The sequence below is a fragment of the Furipterus horrens genome, unplaced genomic scaffold (assembly GCF_987537825.1).
Source record: "Furipterus horrens unplaced genomic scaffold, mFurHor1.1.pri manual_scaffold_3, whole genome shotgun sequence".
NCBI classification, from domain to species: domain Eukaryota; kingdom Metazoa; phylum Chordata; class Mammalia; order Chiroptera; family Furipteridae; genus Furipterus; species Furipterus horrens.
The window spans coordinates 36,961,597-36,986,720 of record NW_028327173.1 but is presented as its reverse complement, the minus strand read 5'-3'; the positions used below and the strand labels follow the sequence as shown (position 1 = coordinate 36,986,720).

The window sequence follows — 25,124 nt, the reverse complement described above, 5'->3', positions numbered from 1 at the left end:
CCTCACTGATCACCATGAAGCCTACATCAGCATTCTCTCTGGTGGCTCTCTGTGCTGTGGTCAGTGGAGTGTGCAGTGCTTGCAGGAGACAAATGTCCTCAGGCTGCTCTCTCTATGCTGCTAGAATCTGCCCAGAATTTGGGGGTGCATTTGCGTGGTCCGTGTTCAAAAATTTCAAGATGGAAACTCAGGGCGAACTAGATGTTTAAAACTCTAGAACTGGTGCCCAAGGATGTCTGTTGCCCTCTGCATGCCGTTGGCCACTTACAAGCTGTGTGACTTTGGGCAAATCACCATCCCTCTCTCTGTCTTTCTTTCATAAACAAGAGGTGATAGTGCACATCTTTCTTGGGTTGCTGTGAGGATTAAATGAGGGGAGGGTGCAGAGTGCTTGGCACCCAGCACAGCTTCAGGGAAGGCCAACTCCATGGGGCTGGGTGAGCAGGGTGTCGCCCAACAGGCAGAGCAAAAATGTACAGCAAACGGTGCTGCTGGGAGTGGCCAGAGGCAGGGCAAGTCAACCCTGCACCCACAAATCCACACGATGGCCCAGAACTTCAGTCACTTATCTGCAACAGACAGTAACTACAAGCTTAACCAATGCTGAGCTTCACAAATGGGAGCTGGAAACACAGACAAATGAGACTTTGTCACTAGGGACGCTGCTCAGTGGGATCAGTGTGACAGAGAGTGGCAGAGGGCGTGGGCAGATAGAGGAGAGGCACCTGGACTAAGGCTGAAAGGTTAAGTAGGAGAGGAGTCGGTGACGGTAGGACTCTGGGCAGGAGACTCAGCAGGTTCAAAAGCGTAGAAAGGAGAGGAAGCCAGGATTATTCACGTCGTGGGACAAGGGGGTTGGGGTTGCGGCTGCTGTCTGAAGACAAAGATAGGACGGCATCTATTTCACAACGCAAAGACGATTGCTGAGGTTGGTGATGACACAGCCCAGCCTACAGCCTCATTTTGTTTCCCAGGATGATCACAGGTCTCTGGCAGGCGCTGCAACAACCTATTCCTCCAGCCCGGCGCGCGCCCTTCTCCTTGGTTGCAGGTCGCGGGGGAAAAGGCCCCTGCGCTCCGCGGGGCCCCGCCCACAGCTGCTGCCCGCCGCCCTCTCCTGGCAGCGCCCTGCCAGTGCATCAGCGTCCGGGAATGCCCACATCCTCCGGGCTCACAGCCAAGCCTGCCCATCCTTCGCTGCCTGAGCCTGGCTGACTCTGCAGAGGGAGAGGAGGCTGGAAAGGGGGGCGGGCAGGTTGGGCTGAAGGTCATTCCGAGAACAGTAGGGAGCCATGAAGGCATGTGAGCAGGTTAGAAGCATGGGCGGATCTGTGGTTTCAGTGCTCATTCTGCTACGGAGAACAGCCTGAAGAGCAGGGCTTTCGGGAGCGTGGGTTGGATTGACTGGAAGGGCTGCAGGGAGCAGGGTGAGTCACCATAGTGAGAGTCCACAGGGAAGGACAGAACTTGGGGTTCCCACAAGGGTAAGGAAGGCAGGCAGGCCTCCCACCCGGCCCCACAGCTGGTCTTTTCACCCCAGAAGACACATTCAAGGGTCCAGAAAAGACACAGACCAGTCTCTGCAGATTCATCAGATCAAAGGCCTGTTAGAGACCTGAACAGCCTTCTCCTTCCTAGAGTGCGGTGGACATGGACCCCCACAACAGGGCAGTAGGACATTCCTCACCAGGCCAGAGCTTCCCATCTCAAACCCCAGAGGCTAACTAAACTTTGTTTCCTCGCTTTAGTCTGGAATGGACAGACTGTCTCATACCTCTGTGTGCTTTGATCAGAAACGGAAAACACCATTATTGATTAACGCATCTCGGTTGAAAAATCTTGCAAAACATGGAGCCTAGGATAAAACAAGGTCGTGTGGATTGTTGGTTTTTTTTTAAGAAGCGCTGATTAGCCCCCCTGGCCATACCGACAGATCAGGGGTCCAGAGCAGGCCAGGTGAGTGAGGCTAAGTGGAAGTAGAAGCCAGGTCTTCTACCCTCCCAGGACTTCTGTATCATTGTGGCCCTGGCGCAGGACCAGAATTGGGGTGGCTGATCGCTTCGGCCTGTAAGCCAGGCTAGTGTACAGTCGCAGCATCTTCAGGTCCAGACTGGAGTCAATGCCTGGTTTTGCCCTGCTGGAACCACTGTGCCTATAATGCGGTAACTGAAAAATTCCCACAACCGTGCCTGCCCTGGTGCCTCTCAAGAGAGCAGGCGCAGGCCCCAGATTGATGAGGGCAGAGTACTACTTCTCCATGATCCTCCCAAATCTCTCCCTTGATAACTGAAGTACAGGTCAGGGGAGAGGGAGCAGGGAAGGACACAAACCCAGCCCCCCCACCTCCCGCCCAACACTGCCTTCCACAAAGGTTGAAAGAGTGAATACACATTCCACAAGGATTTCCATTGCTCATTTTATTTCAACAGTCAACTGTCCCCAGAGAAGAAATTGCTGACATCACAGGTACTTTGGAAGCACCCTTCTATTCTCTGAGAACTGCTTACAAATAGCCCACTTTTTCAAGTTGGCAATCACTATAAAAACACTAATTAATAAAACTTTTAATATGTTTAAAAACAAACTAGAAATGATGCCTATAAATGGCTTAAACTTGATGGAGGGGAGGTAAAGCAGTCCCAGTGGTAATAATGCTTACCAGTAAAGCCCCTTGGGGAAGGGGCGAGGGGCAGCGTCCAGGAAGGCTATGGGAGACAGGGCAGCAAAGAAGGACACTCCAGAACCTGCTGTCAGTGTCCTGGTCCTGGCTGCTCGCGCTGGCCACTGGGGTGTGTAGAAGTCTGATGTTGGTACCGCCCCCCGCTGTGGACCAGGCAGAGGCAGAAGGCTAAAATACATGGTGCCTCCTGTCCTAGAGTGGGGTCTGTGGAAATCAAAGTGCGCCTCTGAGGGCAAGTCTCACAAAAGGTAGCACAACCCAGAGATGGTAAAATTCATTCCTAAACGTGCATTTCCACCAGCGCCCCCCTCCTCAAAGGAACTTCATCCTCCCCTGGGAACTTCATCTCCTCCCCTGGGAACTTCATCCTCTCTTCTCCTGTTCAAGCTCACCTCAGTACTGAGAGAAACTTAGAAACCACCCTCTTTCCTCCTATCTTGAAGTGGGAATTAACTGTATCTTATCTATCACTCTCCTCCCTCCCTACACATCACTGAACACCAACAAGAAAATCATTGCTGTCACAGCCCCAACGCCCCACTTCATTGGCCCGAGGGCCTGGGCCTAGTCAGACTGCTCCTGATACGATGGTTGGCTGGGCTCGTGGGGCACCACTGCACCCTGGTCATCTGTGAAGAGCAAAGAAGAGGGACTGGGTTTAGAAATAGGAAACATTATCTATTTTCAGGTGTAAATTTTCTACAAGGCATTCTCATTATTCCAAGGCCCTAAGGAGAATTAATTTGCCTTTTGTTTGCTAGGTGTCAGGAAGCTGGAATTCTAGTCCTCAAATGTTACAGGCTCCAAACTCCAGTCTTGCTTGTCACAGACTAGGTGGCATGACTCAAGCTACCTCGAAGCTCTGAACCATAGCTCCTCCTCATCAAATGAGATACCTACCTTGCAACACCAGGCCAGCATGGGGATCAGGTGAAACAGTGGGTGAGAACTCTCACTACTGTCTTTATCATTTCGGGTTCTGTTTAATTCTCAGAACAACCTCACAAGGTGGGGGGCATTCTTAGTCCACTTCTGCAGACAGTGAAACTGAGGCGCCGAGGAGAGAATTAACTTGCCCAAGGTCACACACTGGTAAGCGCTGGAGCTAGGCTGCCCAGCACCAAGGCCAGCATGCTTCAAGCCACAATGGACCGTCTCTTCAGCTAACAGACCCAGGCACCTCACACACCAAGTGTGCAGCAGGCCTCAGTTTCCTCTTCAATAAAATGAGAGTGATATCACCAGACCAACCCAGCTCATGAGCTTTTTCTGACAGTCATTTTAAAGACCATGCTGAGTCTACCAACCCTTTCCAAATCATTTCTTTTGCTGAGGGCCCTCAGGGGATAATGGAAAGGGATTTAAAAAAACAAAAGAAAAAAGTCCATGAACATAAAAGTAACACAACCCAGAGATGGTTAAATTCATTCTCCAAAGGGCCCTCAAAAAAAAAAAGCATTTTCCCATCCAAAATTTCACTTGATCTTCACAGTAACCCTGTGAAGTGGTTCATTTTACAGATGAGAAGACTAAGGCCTAGAGAAGGGTTTGTGACTACCAGACCCCAACCAGCTCCTGCTACTGCTCCTCCAGGCTGAGCTTTTGCTGCCTCTTGCCAGAGAGGCCTGGCACCTCTGTTCTGAACACACCACATTCACGCCTTCCTCCACATATCTGCCCACAGGCACTGGAGCCAGAGAATTCTGTTGAAGTCTGAGCTATGCCATTTTCATCTACGAGAACCCCTCAAGGTTCACAGGTCTCCTCGGCTGAGAATGGGGGCCCACTTCCCTTGATGCTTATATATGGAACTTAGCGGGGGTTATAAGGAAAGAGCTCATCCCAGGCCAGCACATTTAATTTCTGTTCCCTATTTCTCCATTCTCCACATCTACTTCAGATTAGCCCCCCTTCCTCCAGAAAGGTTTCCTGGCTCCTCCACAAACTAGAAGACAGGTACTCACTTACCAGGGGTCTCCTGGTCCGTATAAGATGGGACGGCCAGTGAGAAAGGTGCTGGTGGCGGTGGCAGCGGCAGCGGTGGCAGAAAGTGGATTGCAGACAGGAAGCCTGGTGGGAGGAACTGGGGGTGTGGTGGCACTGGTGGTGGCGGCAGCAGTGGTGGTGGCGGTGGTGGCAGCGGCGGCAGCGGTGGCAGCGGTGGTGGTGGCGGTGGTGGCAGCGGTGGTGGTGGGGGGGGATAGCTTGGCTGGAAGCCTTCCCCTGGCTCCAATACCTGTGTGGCACAGTCCGCAGAGAAGCCAGACAGGAGAGGGTTAGCCAGATGGGCTCCTCAAACACGTTCCATTCTCTCAAATGGGGGGTTCCCATGGGCTAGATTCACCTGTGTGGCCCAAATACCTGGACACAGGGCACTTGAAATGGGGTGTTCAGCAAACACCCACCTAGTTATTGAAGACAAAAAGGAGCACAGGCACATCTCAGATAAACCTGGGGCATGGCCATACAGTCACAGTGACCGAGCCTGTCTATGCTTAGATCCATTACCTCATTTCATCCTTATGACCCATGGAGGGTGGTTCTCTTACCATCCTCACTGTAATGACAACAAACAGGGCCAGTGGAATGAAGCTACAGCCCTGGGGCCACAGAGCTGGTGAGTGGCTGAGAAAGGACTGTACCCCAAGTCTGTGACCCTACTGCTCTGTGCTGGACAAGGGTCCAAATGCATTCCCAATCACCTGTGGTCCCATCTTCTGGCACACATAATGACTTAGACTCAGGAGTCAGGGGAGGGGGCCTTCTGGGGCCCCATTCTAACAGAACAGAACACCTGGGTATAGTGTAGCTATTACTGAGTCAGGGAAGCTGGGGGACCTCAGGAAAGTGCCTTCAGCTATCAACCACTCTGTGCTTCTGTTACTTCTTCAGAAGATGGAAGCGAACCCCATGCCACTGGACCCCAAGGCTGGAAGGAAGGGATCTGAAGGGGTGATGCCTGCACAGCTCAAAGTTTAACTGAGAAACACATAAATAAAATAAAAAATAGTAACAATGAATTTCAGATGTAGTTCCTATTATTTACTCTCTATCCAGAAACCTCAGAGCAGTACTTCATGAACTGGGTTCCAGAGAATCCTGGTGATCTATAAGATATTTTTAAGTGCTCTTAGAAGTGTTCTTTGTCAAGGGAGTTTGGGAAACCCCACATATTATCCACACAATGGTGAGTCATACATGAGCATATTAAAGCGTCAAGGCAGTCTGCAAAAATCTCCTTAGACTAACCCAGCATTTCCTAACTTAATTTGACCACAAGAAGGAAAGAAAGCCTACTTCTAAGTACCGACTATATGCCAGACCCTGTGCCAGACACCTTACCCCCCTTGTACAGAACAAAGAACCTGAATGAGGTCCTCAGAAGTAGGTGACTTCCCCAGGCCATGCAACTAAGTAAAAAGAACGACTGGACAGCAGGTCTGTCCAACTCCAGGCCTGTGATCTTTTGTGGGAAGAGAACAAAGGAAGCAAAGCAGCAGCAGGTGGGACAGAAAGGAATAGCAGGTGGAAGACATCCCTGGGGTCCTGGGCAGGGGGAGAAAAACAAGAACGAAAGCAATCCATAGGCTCTTGGGTTTGAAACAGCTTTACAAATAAATGCTGGATCTTCTATACAAACATGAAGTGGGCAGGAGGGGGATTATCAGTGCTTTAATTCCAAATTATTCAGCCAAGTTTCTCCCTGAATCACAGCTCCTGCCTGGGGCAGGCCCAGATAAACCAACTGAGATCACACTTTTAACAATGGCTGTCTGGCAGGCCTGTCAATCAGAGAGCCCTGCCCCAGGCTTCTGCATGAGCAGACGGTGGATGCATGCTCCACTTGGCCAGGACCCCTCTCTTTGTGTGGAAGCTAGAGATGCCATGCTGTCCCTGGGGCTCCAAGGGGGTGGCCAGCACCTACAGATTTCAGGCGGGGCAGGGCAGTGGTGAGAGTCTTATTTACTCTACTTCTGTCTGAGGGACAAGCTTAGGGTAGCAGAAAGCTCCTGGGCTCCAGTCAGAGCAATCCAGGTGTACATCTTGTTTCTGTTATTGATCTGCTGTGTAATCTGGATCCTCCTCCCTCACTCACCAGGTCTGTGACCTTGGGCAAATACTTAACTTTTCCGAGCCTTCTTCCTCTACTCTACAATGGAATGAATAACAACACATACCTTGAAGGCTCAAATAAGGGTCAGTAGACACCCTAGAAATTATTAAGAACAGTGGTTTTCAAACTTTTCCTGACTGAATCAATGGAAAATGATTTATAAATAAAACTTTACAATGTCTAAAACAGAGAGAAGAGATACTACTGAGACTGAAGCAGGAGTGGGGATCCAGCGTCCTGCATGCCCGACCTGCCTGAACAAAGCTAGAACTCCATTGTACTGGCTCCACACTCTGTGGTCAACGACCCTCCTTATCTAAATGTCAAGCTTTAATCATTTTCCTTTACCACCCTCATGTTAAACCAACCAAGCCTGCTCTCTCCTCACTCTTCTCCATCCTTCACCCAAGGGAAACGTTTCTAACATCCAGGGTTAGGCTTGTCACTCTGAGTGAAGGGGGGAAGGTAACGGTGGTCTACATTCCCATGAACCTGAGCTGCACTGGAGCCAACCTCCTCCACAGGTCAAGCCTTATGGGCCCCAAGTCAGGAATGGTCACATAGGCCTTTCACTATCCTGCCCGCAGTTCTGATGGCTCTCAGGGGTTGACAAAAAGGACAGGCTTTAAACTACCCGAACCTGGAAGTAGCTGGTAACAAAAGCTGGTCACTCCAACTTGTATCTCATACACCAGGGATGGCCTGACTTACACATTCAGTATTCAAAATGCCAGGCTTACAGGGCACACCAGTTAGTAACTGACTGTTGATCTTATAAAGGGTTAAATTTCATTCCTTCTTTCAACATATTTCCTAAGGTGGCAGGTGTTTGGGGAAACGTTCCCATATTTTTCATGACTAACCTTAAATGCCACTTCCTCCTGAAAGTAGTCTACAGTCTGGAGTGGGCCATACCCTCGGGCAGGGGACCTACGTCTGCTCTTGCCTCTGCCCTAAACTGTATGGCTCCAGGGAAGTGGCATTTCCTTTCTGATACCAGCAGCATGAAGGGCCCTTCTAGCACCAGCATTGCTCGAGCCCAAGCTGGTGGTCACCCCATCAGTGTTCCCAGGCTTACCTGAGAGGTGTCTGAGCTCCCAGAGCCTTCTAGCCTACAGCTCTGGAAAGCAAATGCCACAACCCAGGCTGACCTGTCTATACTGGATGGACTTATCTACACGTGTGCACTCCCAGAGTGCATACTGTACGAGGTCAAGGGGCCCTGTACAGGACAAGGAAGCCAAGAGCAGCAAGAACAAATAGGAGGAGGAATCTGGGAAGGGGTCAGGAAGGCACTCACCGAGCCTCTCCCATGGTAGTGGCTGTAGGATATATGCCGGAAGCCCCGCTGAAGGGGCATCCCCAGGCCTGGGGATACATACCGATAGCCCAGTGGGACTGGGTGATAGGGGTGCATGCTGGAGCAGTTGGGATACAGCTTCGATGGATCCCTCTCCAGGTAGTCAGGCCGCACCACAGATTCTGAGTCGATGCTCAGAGACAGCCCTGAAAAGGCAAGCAATGAGGGGAATTAAAATCACAAAATGTGCAGAGAAAGCATCACATTACTGTCCAAAAACAGAGCATCATGTTACTGTCCAAAGACAGAGGTAAACAACTCAGATACATGTCCAAAGATCTCCCACATCCAGTATGCTTGGGACCCTCCTGCTTTTTAAAGCTTTCGACCACATCCCCCTGTTCAAAAAAGTCCTCAGCACAGCCATGAAGCCCCCTGCAGGCTGCCTCCTGCCTCCTCCAGTGCTACAAACAAGCAGTTCCTTCTTTCTCATCCACCTCAAAGCCTTTGCAGATGCTGCTCTCTCACCTTGGAAGGCTTTCTCCCCTAAACCCACTTTGCCTCCTAAGTTCTCAGTTCTCAGCTCTACTCCTCCTTAGAACCACAGCTACACCATTTCCTGTGAGAACTCTATACACTGATTTGTGTGATTCCTTGATCCGAGCTGTTCCTCTCACAAGGACAAGATGCTTGAGGGCAAGGAATCAGACTCCACACACACCCCCGCCCCGCCCCTCACCTTTCCATCACTAGTGTCTGGCACATAGTTAAGAGCTCAGTCCCTGCTGGTTGAGAGATGGAACAAAGGAAGGCGCCATGTTGGTGGAAAGGTACCCTTCTCCTATAGGATTGCTGTTCTCTGGGCACCTGATTTTCCTAGTATTTCCCAGAAGACAGAAATGGCCTTCAGGGAGCATCCAGGCCAATGCCCCTAACAGAAGGAAGGAGCTGCCTAAACTGGCCGAGTGAGCAGCCCCCCCACCTCACCCCGACCCCCGCTGGACCAGTAAAAGCACAACATACATAGAGACGATGTAATTTACGCACTTGGTGGGCAAGGAAAGGTAGACAACATCTCAATGAACCAACTTTATCCTCCTGCGTGGAGCAAAAAAGCTGTCCCCTTCCCACCCACACACAGGGAGAAGGTGGGAGAAGGTATGAAATGGGGTGTGCAGGCACCTTGGGCCAAGGCTTGGATGAGGGGAGGGGCCTCCAGAGCGCAAAAAGGGAGAGAAGAGTGGGCGCGCGCCGTCTTAGTGGAGAAAGCCCATCTGCAGGGAAGTCCCGTGGGTGGGGCAGGGCGGGAGGCTCCTGCCTGAGAAAAGGGCAGGAAAGGGTGTTCAGGCGCACTGGAGCAAGGATCCGTTTAAGAGAATTCCTCTAGAGAAAGCCTTCAGCTCTCCGAAAAAGGGGAAGAGTGTGCAGGAGCAGGCCTCATTGCGCTGGCCCACCCCCGGAGCCGCACTTGGGGGAGGTGCCGCCGACGCAAGAAAAGGGCGGGAAGAGGTGCGCAAGCGCAGTGGGGCCAATGTCCCCACAAGGAGCCCTAGTGAAGGAGGCTGGAGGCCATTTTTTTCTTGCAAAATGGGAAAGCAAAAATTGTGGCGAGGTATTAAAAACCGTCTGCACCACCCATTTCTTTCTATCTCTTTTACCTTTTCTGCAAAAAGGCACTCAAATCCAAATCTGTATTCAAAGGAAGTTTTCTCAAAGCAAGTTTACTTCTAAGAAGCATTTTCCCCATGCCCCACCCCAAATCCCATCCGGGGACGTCAATGTAGGGTGCAGGGAGGCTGGAGCCCTGAGAGGGGTTGATGGCAGGGGAAGGTCCCGTGGAGCCTGGGAATCTTACCAAAGGAGAACTGCGGGCCGGGAATGGGCTGCAGAGGCCTGTGCATCTCCGGGTGACCGGAACCTCCTCTGCCTGTGGCCTCCGTCCTGAGCTGGTGCCCCATAAAACTGGGAATGGCCACAGCAGGTGGTTCGCTTACAGCCGTGGGGCCGCGACCTGCTGGAACTAGCTGGAAGGCGCTGGGGCCAGGGCTTGGGCCATGCGGTGGTCTCTCCAGCAAGCAGGTGGCCGCGGAGTACTCAGGGCCCGGCTCCGCGTCTCCCGAATTGGCAGGCGGAGGAGGTGGGGGGAGGCTGTAGGCCGGGGCGAGGGCCTCAGCCGGGGTGGCAGCCTCGGCTGGAGCGGCTGGTTCCTGATTCTCCTCAGAGGCCTGCTTCCTGAGCATCTTCTGAGCGGCCATGATCTTCCGGCGTTCAGTGATAAGGTAACACTTCTCGCAAGTGCACTCTTTCCAGCGACAATTGCCTGCATGGCCCTTGACTGCCACCAAGAAGCCATGGTTCCGGCACCGTGAGCACTTAGGGGTGCGCAGCATCTTGTTGGCCAGCTCGGCAGGGTCTGCCTTCATGTAACACAACCGCCACCTCTGGGAGCTGCAGAGCAAGTGAGGCAGGAAAGAGCAGAGTCCCAGAAGTCCCTGGTGCTGAGGACATTGGATACACTTGTAACAAAGTTGTTCTCAGTACAGCCCAGGAACTGCAGCAAGACCCCTTGCATTTTCCCAACTTTGAGAGGGGGTGGAGTGGTGCAAATTTTGGAGTTTCTGTGTTTTGATTAATCAAATGCAAGGGATTGGGTTGAATAAATTCTATATGGAATGCTATTGCATGTATGTCATCTGGATTATCTGAAGTTTTAGGCATTTAATTTTTCGAAATTTGTATTTTTGTTACCCCAGAGACAAGGTATTTTGTAACTCAAAAAAGGCGGAGTAATAGTCAACGGTCCGCAGATTTAAAGCTCCAGAGGAATGTAGCTCTCAGTAAACCCATTCCAATAGAAAAGCTTTCTAAGATGCAAACCGTGTTTCTCCTTCCAAAGGCTGCTGCTTCTGCTAAATTTCATTCCTCGCCCCTGCAGAGAAGCAGCCGTTCCCAGTGATGCTTCCAGAATATTCTCAAGAGCTCAGTGCAGTGCGATGGTTGCTCACAGGTGTGTCCTGATAGTAGTTCCCATGTAAGACTCTTCACTTCTGGAAAATGGCGTGTTGACGTATGTGATGCCTCCCAAAGTAAAGCATACTTAAAATGCTTTAAAGTAAAATAGACATAGGATGTTTTAGCATGTGTTTGAGTCAGTGCTTTACTTTGCCATGAATTTAGTTATACTTGTAAAGCACCCCAAATCTTGGGATGCCTGAAAAGCTGGCATAAATTTCATAGTTTCCCAAGGCTACTAAATTACTTCATTTTCTTGTGTGATAGACATTTGTGACACCCTGAAATCTTTTTTTTTTATGTCCCTGAAAAGAAAAAGGGGGGGGGGCACTCACACTTAAGTTGAAAGCTTCTAATCATAGAACCCATCAGCTTAAGGAGATAGTTATGGTTAACATCTGACTAAAACATGTGCACTTTAAATTGCCCTTTCTCTGAAACTCTCTGGTAGCAGAATGTTCTGTAGAAGCTAAGGCCTAGCTAGTGTCCTCCTTGATTTTCCTGTGCCTCTGGTTGCTGCTGAGCTTCGCATTTCTCACCAGCTGCCTGAGAATAGGAAACGTTTGCCATTCTGAGGCTGATTAGATACTGAAAGGCTGAATCAGGGTTTGTAAAGCCTTTTTTTCTGCTAGAAATACATTCATATCTTGTTAAGAGGGCAAGAGTATATCCTTCTGTATTATTTGGCCCTTCAGAAATTTCACTGGTAATTTTACATCCATTTAAAGAGATCTAAGTTTGTCTCTGATAAAAGGACAGGCAAGTTCTTTTCTGACTACCCCCAATTAAAAATAATTTTTTCACTGACCCTGTCATTTGAAAATGGTACTTAAAAATCATAGTTTGGCACTACTGTCAAAAAAATCTGGGGCATAAGCTTCCGTGTTTCATGATACTGTGAATTGTAAGGTCATTTTCTGCATTATCAAATTTAAATTTTTAATATCAGGTTACATGAGATGATAAGGCCTAAAAAAAGAAACCACTCTCATTTACATTTCCTGCTTGACCACTCAAATTCTTTTTATTGTCCTATTAATGATTTAAAGGAAAATCCTATTCAAACCCAACTATTTGAATTAACACATTTTAACCTTGTTAACTACAAAATGCTTTTATATTTACCTCATAGCTTTAGGGGCAAAATATTCCTGAGGTGATGTGAATTTGCATAATGCTTTAGAACATTAATAAACAACCATATATCTTTTAAATCAGTAGTCACATTGTAAGATGTAGAAACCACAGGGTTTATACAGTAAATAAATATAAGAGGAAAAAAAAAATAAGACTATTTCTCTTCCCCACTAAAGTCTCAATTTATATAGGTAAATTCCAACAGAGCTTTATTTATTTCACTCTTGGATATTCAGGCAAATTGATAGTTTTGTTTTATTTAGCTTGAGGACTGATTACTTTGTAGGCTGCAGCTTTTAAAATGTATACATTTCTTTAAATTTTTACTTAAAAAGATGGTAGCAGAAGGTAATGACATCGAAGTAAAGAACTGGAAGTCAAAAGGATGGGAGCAATAAGTACACAAGGTTCCCCTTCCTTCCCCACACCTAAACCTTAGGAAATTTATGTTTAAGTCAGTCTGCATCACCATAAGCAATGGCTTATAAAGTAACAAGTTATAGTTGCTGAGGAATCAGCAGTTTGACTAATTCACCATAAAGGGTCTAGTTGGTGGTCATATATGACTCCCAGCTACAGTAATGGCCTCTTTCCCCTCGGAGTCCCAGGTTCCCTACCTTGAATAATGCCTCTTCGCTTTGGTTAATATGGTTGCTATTGGTACTGTTTAATTCACATTCATTTTTAAGAGCCCTATATTATGCAATGCATGGGGTATCATTTATAATCATTAAATATTGCAGGCACTGTAATGTTTCCTTAATGGTGGCACTCAAGAGTAAGGAAGGTCTTTTGGCCAATAACATCTTTCTCCCAGCAGCTGTAACCCAGATTATCTGTTGTCTTTCCCTTCTTCAGGCTTTATCAAGGGAGCAATGAAAACTTTACTAAAGATTTTGCAAGGGACAGAGGGGAGGATTTACATGACACATCCTATAGCTGAAGCTTTAAGGGTCCTGCCCTAGCATTCCTGTTTTCTCAAGATCCAATTCTGCTGTGCCACACCCACTGGAAAGAAACTGGTCTGTTGTCCCTCTTCTCCCCCCATCCCCCAGTACCCAGCCTCTAGCTCCTCCTTCCTAGATTTTTGAGAGCTCTGTAACAGCGGTGACTACCTTATTTTCCTTTATGTCTAGCACAAAATAGACATTCAGTAAATATTTGTTGAATGTATAAATGAATCTTGCCTCCCTCTCTTGCCAATGTCAAAGTTGTAATTGGCACAGTAAATCAACTTGGCTTCAGCAACTTTCCCCAAACATTATACAAAACAGAAAGCCCAGAATGAATAGGACCACTGTCCTGACAAGCAGAATTTGGGGATCAACTTTGTTTCCTTGAACTCACCTTATGTCCCTAATGGTTTAATAATAGTAATAGTAACAGCTATCACTAAATATGTATATGTGCCAGTAATTCTTAAGTCCTTTATGTGTATTAATTTATATAATCCTCATAACAGCCCTCTAAGGTCGGTTCTATTATTTTCACCCACATTTTATCCATGAAGAAACTGAGGCCTACCTAGAGAAGTTAAGTAACTTGTCCTAAGTTTTTCAGCCATTAAATGGCAGAGCCATAATTCAAAACCAAGAAATCTATCCTTAAAGTCCATGTTCTTAACCATATGTCTGCTAACTCAATATTTCTTTTAAACAAACACAGTGATCTCTTCAAGAAAACTTTGATGAGTAGAAATGTTTGTCTTATTATATACCCCATTACAGTTGGGGCAAAAGGGGGTAAAGGTGGTAGCAACCTGGGGAAACTTCCTAGGACACCCTGCTTAGTTGTTTTCCTCCACCTACAGCCGATATTTATTTGAGTACCAACTATGTGATAAACATAAAGGACACAAGTAAATAAAAAGACAGGATTCTTACCTTTAGTCCTACATACTAGCTGGCAAACCATACAGTAAACAATTCTAAATGAAAGGTGAATGATGGGGGCGGAGGGGGCAGGATACTATGGGAACTCATATGAGGGTCCTAACCTTGGTCAAAAAATCAAGGAATACTTCCTTGAAGGGCTGATGTCTAAGTTGAAGTCTGAAGGATGAATAGGAAGTAGCCAGGTACAGGAGTCGGAAAGGTGTGTCCCCAACAGAGGGAACAACATACTTGAAGTCCTGCAGTGTGGCTATAATACATTGAGGTCAGGTGACTGGAGGGAGATGAGGTGTAGTTAAGCAGTAGCCAGATCTTGGAGTGAATTTTTGGGGTGAGATATGGGCTTTGCTATAAAAGACTAAGAAGAGAAAATGATAGGGTAAGAGCCAGGCCACACTACACATATCCCAACGTCTAGTCCCCGCCCTGGGTTTTTCTTTCAGAAAGTGGAAAAATAAATAACTAGGACTTGCATAGGTATTTCAAGATTAAAATGAATTTGAGTAGGGTTTTATTTGGGGTGGATGGTTTAGGTGGGACACACATTTAAGACTAGTCATGGCCCTGAACTAGTACAGTGCTAGGCAGGGTTGTTCCTTCTAACTCTGGAGCCCTGCTGACTGATTCATATGAATCTCCTAGGAACCTTAAAGAGGCTGGGCAGTGATGGAAGACAAAGGAGTGAGAAGAGTGAGATGAAATCAAAACAGAAAGCAGCTGAAGAGGGTATACATTATTAAAAGGGAATAATAGCTTTAATATCTGTCCTTTGTTAAAATGCAAATTTGATTTAACACATGTATAAATCTAATGCCAATATATGCAGGGCAACTATTCTCTAGTAAAATTAGAGTCAACAAGAACAAAGGAGCAAAGAAAATTAAATTTAATGTCCCTTTTTCTATGTATGTTCCTTGTCTAGTTTCTTAGAACACCAAATTCCTATTTATTGAGGGAGAGAGAGAGAGAGAGAGAGCCAGCACAGAATTTTCCCCTAAATTCTGCTTTTATGAAAATGGCAAGCAGATATCAGGAATTTATATTTCAAAAGACCTTTTCATTTTATGTCAGAGTCAGTAAAAAATTCAGTCCATGTTATAACTATAAACAGATGGCAAGAAAAACTGCTCTAAAGACAGGCAAACTGGGTAAGAGCTGGATCACTACTTATTAGCTGTGTTACCTCAGCTAAATCACTTAACTTCTTTGGGTCTGAGTAGTAGTAGCAGTAGTAAAAATATTTGTACAAGGTACTGTAAATTCCCACATTTATCCCATTTAATATTAATATTTCATATATGCTTACAGCTTTGCTGTCATGGTCTCATTTAAACCCCAGAACAACATCTATAAGTGAGGTAGTTTTATTGTGTTTATTTGAAAAAAGATAAAACGGAAGCTTAGAGAAGTTAAGAAATTTCATACCCACGGTGTATTCTCACTTTTTTAAAATTCTTTTTTCTTCTTCCTGTTCCAATTGAATGCTTTTTCCTTCCTTATGTTCTAAATTGTTGATTTGGTTCTCAGCTTCATCCCCTCCACTGTTGGTTTCCTGTAGATTTTTTTTTTTTCTTTATTTCACTTAGTGCAACCTTCATTTATGCCTGGGTCCTTTTCATGTTTTATGTTGTTGCTGTACAATGAGTTCTTTGGGTATCCTGATCACCAGTGTTTTGAACTTTTCATCTGATAGGTTGGTTATCTCCGTTTTGTTCAATTTCTTTCTCTAGGGTCTTCTGTTCTTTCATTTGGGCCATATTTCTTTGTCTTCTCAATTTGGCCTCCCTGTGTTTGTTTCTGTATGTTGGGTAGAGCTTTTTTGACTCCCTGTCTTAGTAGTGTGGCCTGTTGTAGTAAAGGCACCTGTAGATTGTGTGGGGTGGAGCCTTAGGTAATCTCCAGGCAGGCAACCTGCTCCACTGCTTTGTGGCTGTGTGGGAGGGGGGCTTGGAGAGGGGAAAATGCTACTGCTTGGCTTCTGGAGGTCTGCCCAGCACTCACCCTGTTCCCAGTCACTTCACTTACTCCCCAAATGCAACTGGTGCCCCCTCCAGCTCTTTCCCTGGTGCTGAATTTTAGAGGGGCTGGGTCTGTGTATGTTCTAATATCTTGTGGGCCCTTTAAGCAGAGTCTCCTGAAAATCTGGCAGTTTCTTCTGCTGCCCCAATCCCCACTGATTTTTACAGCTGTGCGGTCTGGCCTGGGGCTGGGATCGCTTGCTCCCAAGGAATCCCTCCTGATTTTTACTGACCACATGTAAGTGTGGGACTGCCTGTTCCGCTGCCTCTCCTCACCACACTGCATCTCCACACCTCTCCACCCACCTCCATGTCTCCAGCCCTCCTACCCATCTGAATGAATGTGGCTTCTTTAAACCATTGGTTGTCAGACTTCTATACAGCTTGGTTTTCTGACAGTTCTAGGTGTTATTTGTTTTGAGGTCTAGTTGTAATTTTTTCTGTAGTTGTGTGAGGAGGCAAAGCATGTTTACCTATGCCTCCATCTTTACTTTAAGTCAAATAACATTACTTTTTAATATGTGGGTTTTTTTCCTTTTTTAATGTGACTACCAGAAAATTTTTAATTATATATATATTTTGCATTGTATTTCTTTTGGACAGCACCAAATGAGAGATCAATCTGCTCAGTCCTCCTTCCACTTCCAAAGACAAGTTTTTCAATAGCAGCTCAAATTCGAGCTGTTGCAACATTGCCATAGGAAATACACAACGTTCACAGGTCCATTTCTCATGTTGGTTAGAGTACCCCCACTAACTTGAATGTACTTTGTTACTTAGGGCCTTTTTAATGAAATCAAAACACTGTCTCATGCTTTAGAATTGGAAATATTTATCTGAATTCTAGATTATGTTAGCCAGGAGAGTCTAATAAAACTCAGTTTGCATTTTGAATTTTCAAATGCATTGATGTTATTTTATAGGAATAATTTCATATTTATCTTATTATTTAAATTACCAGTAAAATGCTGTATAAACTAGAAAAAAAATAAAAGGATGTCATTATATACTAAGGTTATACCATTCCAGTAATACGTAACCCATCAGATTTTCCTAAAATCCCAGCCAGAGGGCATTGGTTGATTATTTACATGCTGCTTGATAAATGTAGTCCTTTGGATATTTAATATTTTAAGAACTCTGGAGGCATAATTTAAAATTATTTTATTTATTCCCTTCTGCCCTAGAAGTCACCCAAGGTAAACAATTACCACTAGGAGCACTAATGTTGCTTTGCAAAGATAATTCTTTAAACAAGCAAACATAAAAAAAAAAAGACAAGAAGATTTCTTATGAACAGTTTTTATCTAAGCATAGTGATCATTACCTCCTGCAACATGTTCTTTAAACATGGTTAGACCTACTTAGTTTAATGAGTTTGGAGATTGTTGCTTTTTCCTCTTTAACTTGCCAGATAAATCAGGAATATTTATTTTAAGAGACAGTTTAAGGAACTCCGTAATTCTAATCTGTCAGAGTTTTACAAATAAAACCCAGTTGAATGCCTGTCATTGTTTCCAATCTGGTCAAGCAAAAAGATGAAAAGTATACAATTCATCAGAATAATTAGTTGATTGGGGTTAAATAATTCTAAGAATAAACATTTGACCCTCTGGCACATCATAAACCTCCTGGAGTGAGAAGGATTATAAATTAAATGTACAGAATTTAAAATGGTCCTGATATACCCTGAACATTATTGCAGCCATGTGGGACACATTTAGATAAGTTAAAACCAAGTGTGGGTTTAGAGTTTAGCCATCTTTGATCATTGGTTTACTAAAGCTTTACTGCTTTGGTGTGAGGATAAGGGAGCATAGGGGTGCATAGAGGAGCTGGTAGAAAGAAAGGAATAGTGGCAGCAGTGCCGCCTGCTGCCTGATGGCCGCCTTCCTTGAGCTTCAAGGACTTTTAGGGAGATGTTACCCCAGGGGATAATGAAACTGTATTCAGTATAAGGAAGTCGGGAAGGAAAGACCTAACGTTCGTTGAGGGCCTACAACATTGCAAGCACTGTGCTATAATTTAATTATTTTAATAATAATATGAATTTCATTACAAATTCAGGGAAGATGAGGATGAAGTTTATAGATAAACTGAGGTTCAATAAATTTAAATAACCTTTACAAGATTCACAGCTAGATGTGGAATGAGCCATGATTTAGACCCAGATATGCCTAGGTCCAAAGCAGTAATTCTTATACTGTGGCACGCTGGCAGTGACTGAAAGCCGTGGGGACAGTTCAGACTCCTAAAAGTATGGTGACCAACCATTCTGATTTGCCTGGGATTGAGAGGGTTCAGGGACACTGGACTTTTTTTTTTTTTTTTAATATATTTTATTGATTATACTGTATCAGTTGTCCCAATTTCCCTTCCCTCTGCTCCCTCCACCCGGTGGCCCCCCTCCCTCCAGTTGTCCCCCCCTTTTAGTCCATGTCTACTGGTTGTGCGTATAGTTCTCAACATCTTCCTGTCTATTCCATTCCCTCCTACTATGCTTCTTAATTCCTGTACTATCTCCCTCCCTCTCCCACTTCCCCCTCCCTGCTGACCTCCCCCCAGTATGTTCCCCATACCTATAGTTCTTTTCCCACTCTCGTTGCCTATTTAGTTTGCCTTTGTTTCAATTCTCTAGCTTCTGTTGTTGGTCTTGTGATGCAGTTTTCATTTTAATGTTCATAGTTTTGATCCTCCTTTCTCTAAACCAGTCCCTTTAACTCTCATATAATAGTGGTTTGGATCTAATGAACTCTTTCAGTTTTATTTTGTCTTGGAAGCACTTTCTCTGCCCTTATATTCTGAATGACAGTTTCGCTGGATAGAGTATTCGTGGCTGTAGGTTTTGGGTTTTCATTACTTTGAATATTTCTTGCCAGTCCCTTCTTGCCTGCAGGGTCTCCCTTGAGAAGTCAGCTGATAGTCTAATTGGGACCCCTTTGTATATGATTCTTTTCTTCTCTCTTGCTGCTTTTAAGATTCTCTCTTTATCTTTAATTTTTGACAATTTGATTATAATGTGTCTTGGAGTGGTTCTCCCTGGGTCCAGTTTTTCTGGAACTCTCTGTGTTTCCTGGACCTGTAAGTCTATTTCCTTCCCCAAGTTCAGGAAGTTCTGCTTTATTACTTTTTAACATAACTTTTCAATTTCTAGTTCTTCTTCTTCGCCCTCTGGCAATCCTATAATCCGTATGTTCAATCTCTTATAGCTGTCCCAGAGGTTTCTGATTCTCACCTCACTTTCCTTGCTTTCTGTTTCCTTTTTCTGCACTGGTTGACTGGTTGTTCCTTCCGTATGTTCCTTTTTGTTGATTTGATCTCTGGATTTTATTTCCTCACCACTTGTCTCGTATGTGTTTTCGTTCTTTTCAGTATGAGTGGCTTTCAATCCTTTCTCGTCTTGTTCCAAATCTTTTGTTAATTCTGTAAGCCACCTAATGACTATAGCTCTGAATTGAGCCTCTGAAAGGTTTCTTATTTGTTCGTCTGTCAAATTCTTCATCTGTTGCCTGGTGAGCTGCGTCACCGGGATTTCCATAGTTGTCTGCCTCATTTTGACAGATTTGTGTTTTGCTTTGCTTCTTGAGCAGGCTATAGGGGGCAGAGCCCATGTACTCGTCACAACCCTTCAACCGGCATCGATCCGCAACCTTTTTTGCTGCACTTTGGTGCTTTGTCGTCACTACCCCGCGAGCCAGTGGTGATCCACAACCTTTATCACAGCGCTGAGGCATTTTGTGTGGGGGCAGGGGTCCAAGATGGATTCCTGTCGTTATTCTCTTCTGAGAGACTGGGACCTGTCCTCCCGCCCTCTGGGTCTCGCCCTCCGAGGCAATGCGGGTGCTGCTTTTCCCAGCGTTGGGGTCATGAGCTAGCTGCTGGGAGTCTACTGCAGCCCGGATTGCTCTCCCTGCCACTGTCCCTGGTGCTACTGCAAACAGCACCGCCCGATTTCCGCTCTTCCTACCTGTCCGATGAGCATTGCTAGTTTATAACTTCATACATTGGGCTTCCGTGTAGTTTCATTTTCTGGAATTTCTAGTTATCTTTTGTTTTGAGGTAGATGTATTCCTTTCTTGTTGTAGAGGGAAGTCGACTGAGGATGTCAGTCTAAGCCTTCATCTTGGCGGGAAGTCCAACACTGGACTTTTAGTGCTACGACTAGGAGAGTCCAGGGCACACCTGGTTGAGTTGGTCACCCTAGCTAGAATTCAATTGATTAAGGAACCAGGTTAGAAGGGTTATATTGGGGGTGGAGGGAGGTTGTCCAGTTGTCTGTCCTGTTCCTCTCTGTGCCACAGATAAGCAATCTCTGTCCTACTTATTTTATGCTGTGACACATCTGGGGCATTGTCAATGAAGTTCGCATTTCTGCCAGTTATGATTTCATCAGTTCCTGTCCTAAATCATCAAAGTCAGTTGGAATTTAGTTAACTGAGTAAATCAACCACTCAAATGAAGGAGAAAGAGCGAAGTCTGTAGCATCACAGAAACATGAGTTCTGTGAGGACCAGAAAAGGAGGGTGAGTAACAGAATTGACATTCATAGAATGTTCGTTATGTACACAGGGCACTGGCCTAGATATTTTATGCACATTATTTTTTCTTATACCATCTCTAAAAGGTTATAATTAACCCTAATTACAGATTTTTAAATGAAATAAATAAAGCTCAGAAAGAGCTAAATAATTTGTCTAAGTTCAATAGTTAGAAAAAAAGGTGAACTCAGAATGTATTTTTGCCGAAAGCTGTGACTTTTTCTACTATATTAGAGTGTCTAACACACAATAGTACTTAATAAATATTGAGTTCCCCTCCCCCTTCCCATTGTCCTTCATTTGCTTTCTAAAATAAAATAACATACCCCAAACTATATTCTCTAAAGTCTTATGATAGCTATAGAGATTCATAATGGGAGATAAAGTTACCTGCTTAAATTCACTGTACATGTTAAAGCAGAGAGAATAATCCACGTAACTACTTCAGTTCACTCTCACTGATGAGCTGGCCAATACTTACTTGAGACTAGATAGAATACTGAACAATGAGATGATATGTAAGCAAAGTAAGCCATGCTTTTGCAGGCTCAGCTAAAGTATTTTCTATGCCATTTTTTAAGTCACAATTTACCAGCCTAGATTAAATACAAATTAATGTCTGGCACACTACTTAATACTGCAAAAATCAGAAAAACATAAGAGAGGTGAGTTAATAAAGGACAGTTTTCTGGCATACATATTTTGCTCCTAATTCTGTAAGACAAGTTGATCTGGCAGAGGTAAGTGGACAGACATACACAAAAACTGCCCCCCCATATATATATATATATACTTCACCAAAGAAGCATAATTTGTTGGTACAAAATAGGGGGAAGTTAAGAATAATATAGGAAAGGTTGAAGCCAAAGAACTTATATGCATGACCCATGGACATGAACTAAGGGGGGTGGGCTTGCTGGAGGGAAGGGGGATACCAGGCAGAGGGGAGCAAAGGGAAAAGAAATTGGGACAACTATAATAGCATAATCAATAAAATATACTAAAAAAAAAAAAAAACATAAAAAATTTGATTCAGATCAGGCAGTGTCAAATGGGAAATAATCAGATGTGCTCCACTGACAGGAGCTGGGAAAAGACTTTTACTGAGAAGATGCCAAAGGAAAGCAAGGAAATTATTTGATTGACTATAGCTTAAGTGGCTGCCTTATTTGGGAAAGCCTAGTTGGCTGTTTGTGGTTGGTTGTCTTTTGGTTTCAATTTTTTAACCTTGAGGAGTTGATAGGCTTATGTTTTGGTTACCTTATGTAGACTACTAAGGCATCAGAACCCCCTCAGTCTAATGCCCTCCTCATTTAATTAATGTAACACTGGTATAAGACTACAATAAGGACAGGAGTTCAATAAAACTTGTTGATTGAGAAAATTCGTATCTGCCTCTACTCAGGTCATCATCCTTAGTTTGTGGTTAGAACTTTATACCAGTCATTTTTTTAAATTATGGTAAAACACACATAATGTGCACTAATCTTAAGTGTACAGCCTGATTAATTTTCAGATTTGTATAAATACCTAGTTCAGGATTTAACTACTGAATTCTTGATGAGAGAAATTTAAATCCTTGACTTTCTGTCATCCACATACTGTGGTTTTCAAACTTTAGTAAAGTTTAATGAGGAATACACCTAAGGGAGCTTATTAAAGTTGTATATCCCTGCTCTCTGAGATTTTCATTCAGGTGGTTTGGGATATAATCTGGGATTATAACTAAAGCACCCCAGGTGATTCTGAAACAGGTTGTCTATGGATCACACTTCTGAAAAATACTGGCCTCCCTACAGGATAAACATCAAAGTTCTCAACAAGGCATTAAGGCTTTTCCTAATTTGACCCAGTTCTTTTTTTCTAGATTATCCCTTGCTAGTTTCCACCATGTCAAATTATTCATACACTCATATTTGCCCTTACCTTGAATTACCTTTCTATGCTTATTTACATAGCAGATTTCCATGGATCCTTCAAGACTTAGCTACGTTGTCATCCCTGAGAAGCCTTCTTAACCTCATCAAGCAGAATCAACTGCCCCTCATTGTTCATCTAGAACTTTATTCAAACTGTTTTAATACTGATCACACAATACTGATTTTTAAAATCTCCTTGTTTAGAAGTAAGAAGGAATATGTCTAGCTCTTCCCTAAACCTGCAGTCCTACACAGGACCAGCACACAGTGGGTGAATAAATGAATGCATGCTACTGATTTAAGCATGGAGTTACTCAGTTCCCATTTTCCAGGCCAATGAGACTGCAAGCTCCCTATGCGGAAGAGAGGATTTCTGACTCATTTTCATAATATCAAAAATCATGGCAGGGATTCAGGAGTCAATGAAAAAAATATCTAATGAATGAAAATAATTAGCTCCCCACACCACCCTCAGTTTACTTCCATGCTTCCTAAGCTCTCACACTACAACTCTTGGAGGCAAAATAGAAATGAAGTGTGTTGGGAGGAGGGAAATGTCATCCCCATCTACCAGATAAGAATATTCTGTAAAACTGGGGGCCTCAAGACTGGGCCTACAGTGCCAGGTTCTTAGTTCTCTCTGCCCACTGCCTTCATAGAATACTCTGTTGCCATGGAGATGACCATTACTTTAAGGGGGCACAGTTGGATGAGGACTCCAGAAAGGCCTTTCAGGAAGGCTACTGTGCATGGCGACTCTTCACCCCCTCGCCAACCTCTTCATCTATTTACTCGCCTATACCTGTGTTTACTCATGTTTGTACTTGTTGATTCACTTTTTTAGCATCTTCGTAGAGGACTAGGTAGCAGAGTTGCCACCGGCCTCACTAAGGTAAGACCTAGGGACCACGGACCATTGAATGAGGAGGGCTGAGGGGCAGGATTCCTGCTGTTACAAGAAGCCCCTTCTGCAGGAGTGAGGGGGGGGGCGCAGCACATCCTGGGGATGAGCTGCCCGGCGATTCTCCTAATTAAACTCTCGCGAGTGGGCTTCGAGTACCGCGCGCCATCCCAGCCAGTAGGAGCTGTGCAGACGCGGTTGGAGCGTTGGCGGAAACCCTGTGGGCGCCTCCTTGTCAGCTCGCTCGGCCTGACCGTTGGTCTGGCGGGGTCGCGAGGGATGCTCACTACGCATGTGCACCTGTTCTGCGGCCCCTGAGCAGGAAAGAGCCTTGGCTAAGGGACTTGTGTGATTATACGGAGAGTGGCCATGTGTGAAGGTGGCAGTTCCCGAGCCCTGCAGACGAGCAGTGAGGGCAGAAGCAAGGGCAGGCTGTGGACGGCGGCAGTTGCGGAGAAACAAAGCTATGAATGTGGCTCTACGAGATACCTGCTGCTATGCGGTCTGGGCGGGATGGTGAGCTGTGGGCTGACGCACACGGCCGTTGTGCCCCTGGACCTGGTGAAGTGCCGCATGCAGGTGGACCCCGGCAAGTACAAGGGCATCCTGAGCGGCTTTGGTGTGACGGTGCGGGATGACGAGCTGCGCGGCCTGGCCCGAGGCTGGGCTCCAACCTTACTCGGCTACTCCATTCAGGGCCTCTTCAAGTTCGGCCTCTACGAGGTCTTCAAGATCCGCTATGCGGAGCTCCTGGGCCAGCAGAAGGCCTATGAGTGGAGAACCAGCCTGTACCTGGCCGCCTCGGCCAGCGCCGAGTTCTTTGCCGACGTGGCCCTGGCGCCCATGGAGGCGGTGAAGGTCCGCATCCAGACGCAGCCGGGCTACGCCAGCACGCTGCGGGCCGCGGCCCCCAGGATGTACAGCGAGGAGGGCCTTTGGGCCTTCTACAAAGGCGTGGCGCCGCTCTGGATGAGGCAGATCCCTTACACCATGATGAAGTTCGCCTGCTTCGAGCGCACCGTGGAAGCCCTCTACAAGTATGTGGTGCCCAAGCCCCAGAGCCAGAGCACCAGAGCCGAGCAGCTCGCTGTGACCTTCGTCGCCGGCTACATTGCTGGCATCTTCTGCGCCGTCGTGTCCCACCCGGCTGACTCTGTAGTTTCTGTTTTGAACAAGGAGAAAGGAAGCACAGCTTTTGGAGTTCTCTGCAAACTGGGGTTTGGGGGAGTGTGGAAGGGCCTGTCTGCCCGGATCGTCATGATTGGCACCCTGACAGCGCTGCAGTGGTTCATCTATGACTCGGTCAAGGTCTATTTCAAGTTGCCTCGCCCTCCAGTCGCTCAAGCACCGGAATCCCTCAAGAAGCAAAAGTAGGCGTGGATTTGTCAAGTCCGGTAGCCACCATAGGCCGGTATTTTGATCCAGTGGGGGAGTGCGTTCAGACAGTTCTAGTGTGTAAAATGTTAACATTTTTTTGGAGAGGTGACTTAATATGCAGTTCGAGTTCCCCTTAAATGATTGATTCCTGTTTGGCAATCCAACGGGATTGGAATTGTTTCATTTGCAACAATTATCTTCGGAAAGTTGGCATGGTTGCTTTAACTCAATAGTTT

The 25,124-nt window shown here is 45.7% G+C and overlaps 1 protein-coding gene and 1 pseudogene across 1 annotated transcript; one reads left to right on the top strand and one right to left on the bottom strand.

Annotated features, from left to right (window-relative positions):
- Positions 1 to 3,244: 3,244 nt before the first annotated feature.
- DMRTB1 (DMRT like family B with proline rich C-terminal 1) lies at positions 3,245 to 10,490 on the bottom strand. The gene is made up of 4 exons (XM_090268272.1): positions 9,950 to 10,490; positions 8,100 to 8,300; positions 4,649 to 4,780; positions 3,245 to 3,309 (listed from the first exon to the last, which is right to left on the bottom strand). The coding sequence occupies exons 1-4, from the start codon at positions 10,482 to 10,484 to the stop codon at positions 3,245 to 3,247; spliced, it is 933 nt and encodes a 310-aa protein (XP_090124398.1). The 5' UTR covers positions 10,485 to 10,490.
- Positions 10,491 to 23,880: 13,390 nt separating this feature from the next.
- LOC150014925 (solute carrier family 25 member 3 pseudogene) lies at positions 23,881 to 24,885 on the top strand (annotated as a pseudogene).
- The last annotated feature ends 239 nt before the right edge of the window (positions 24,886 to 25,124 follow it).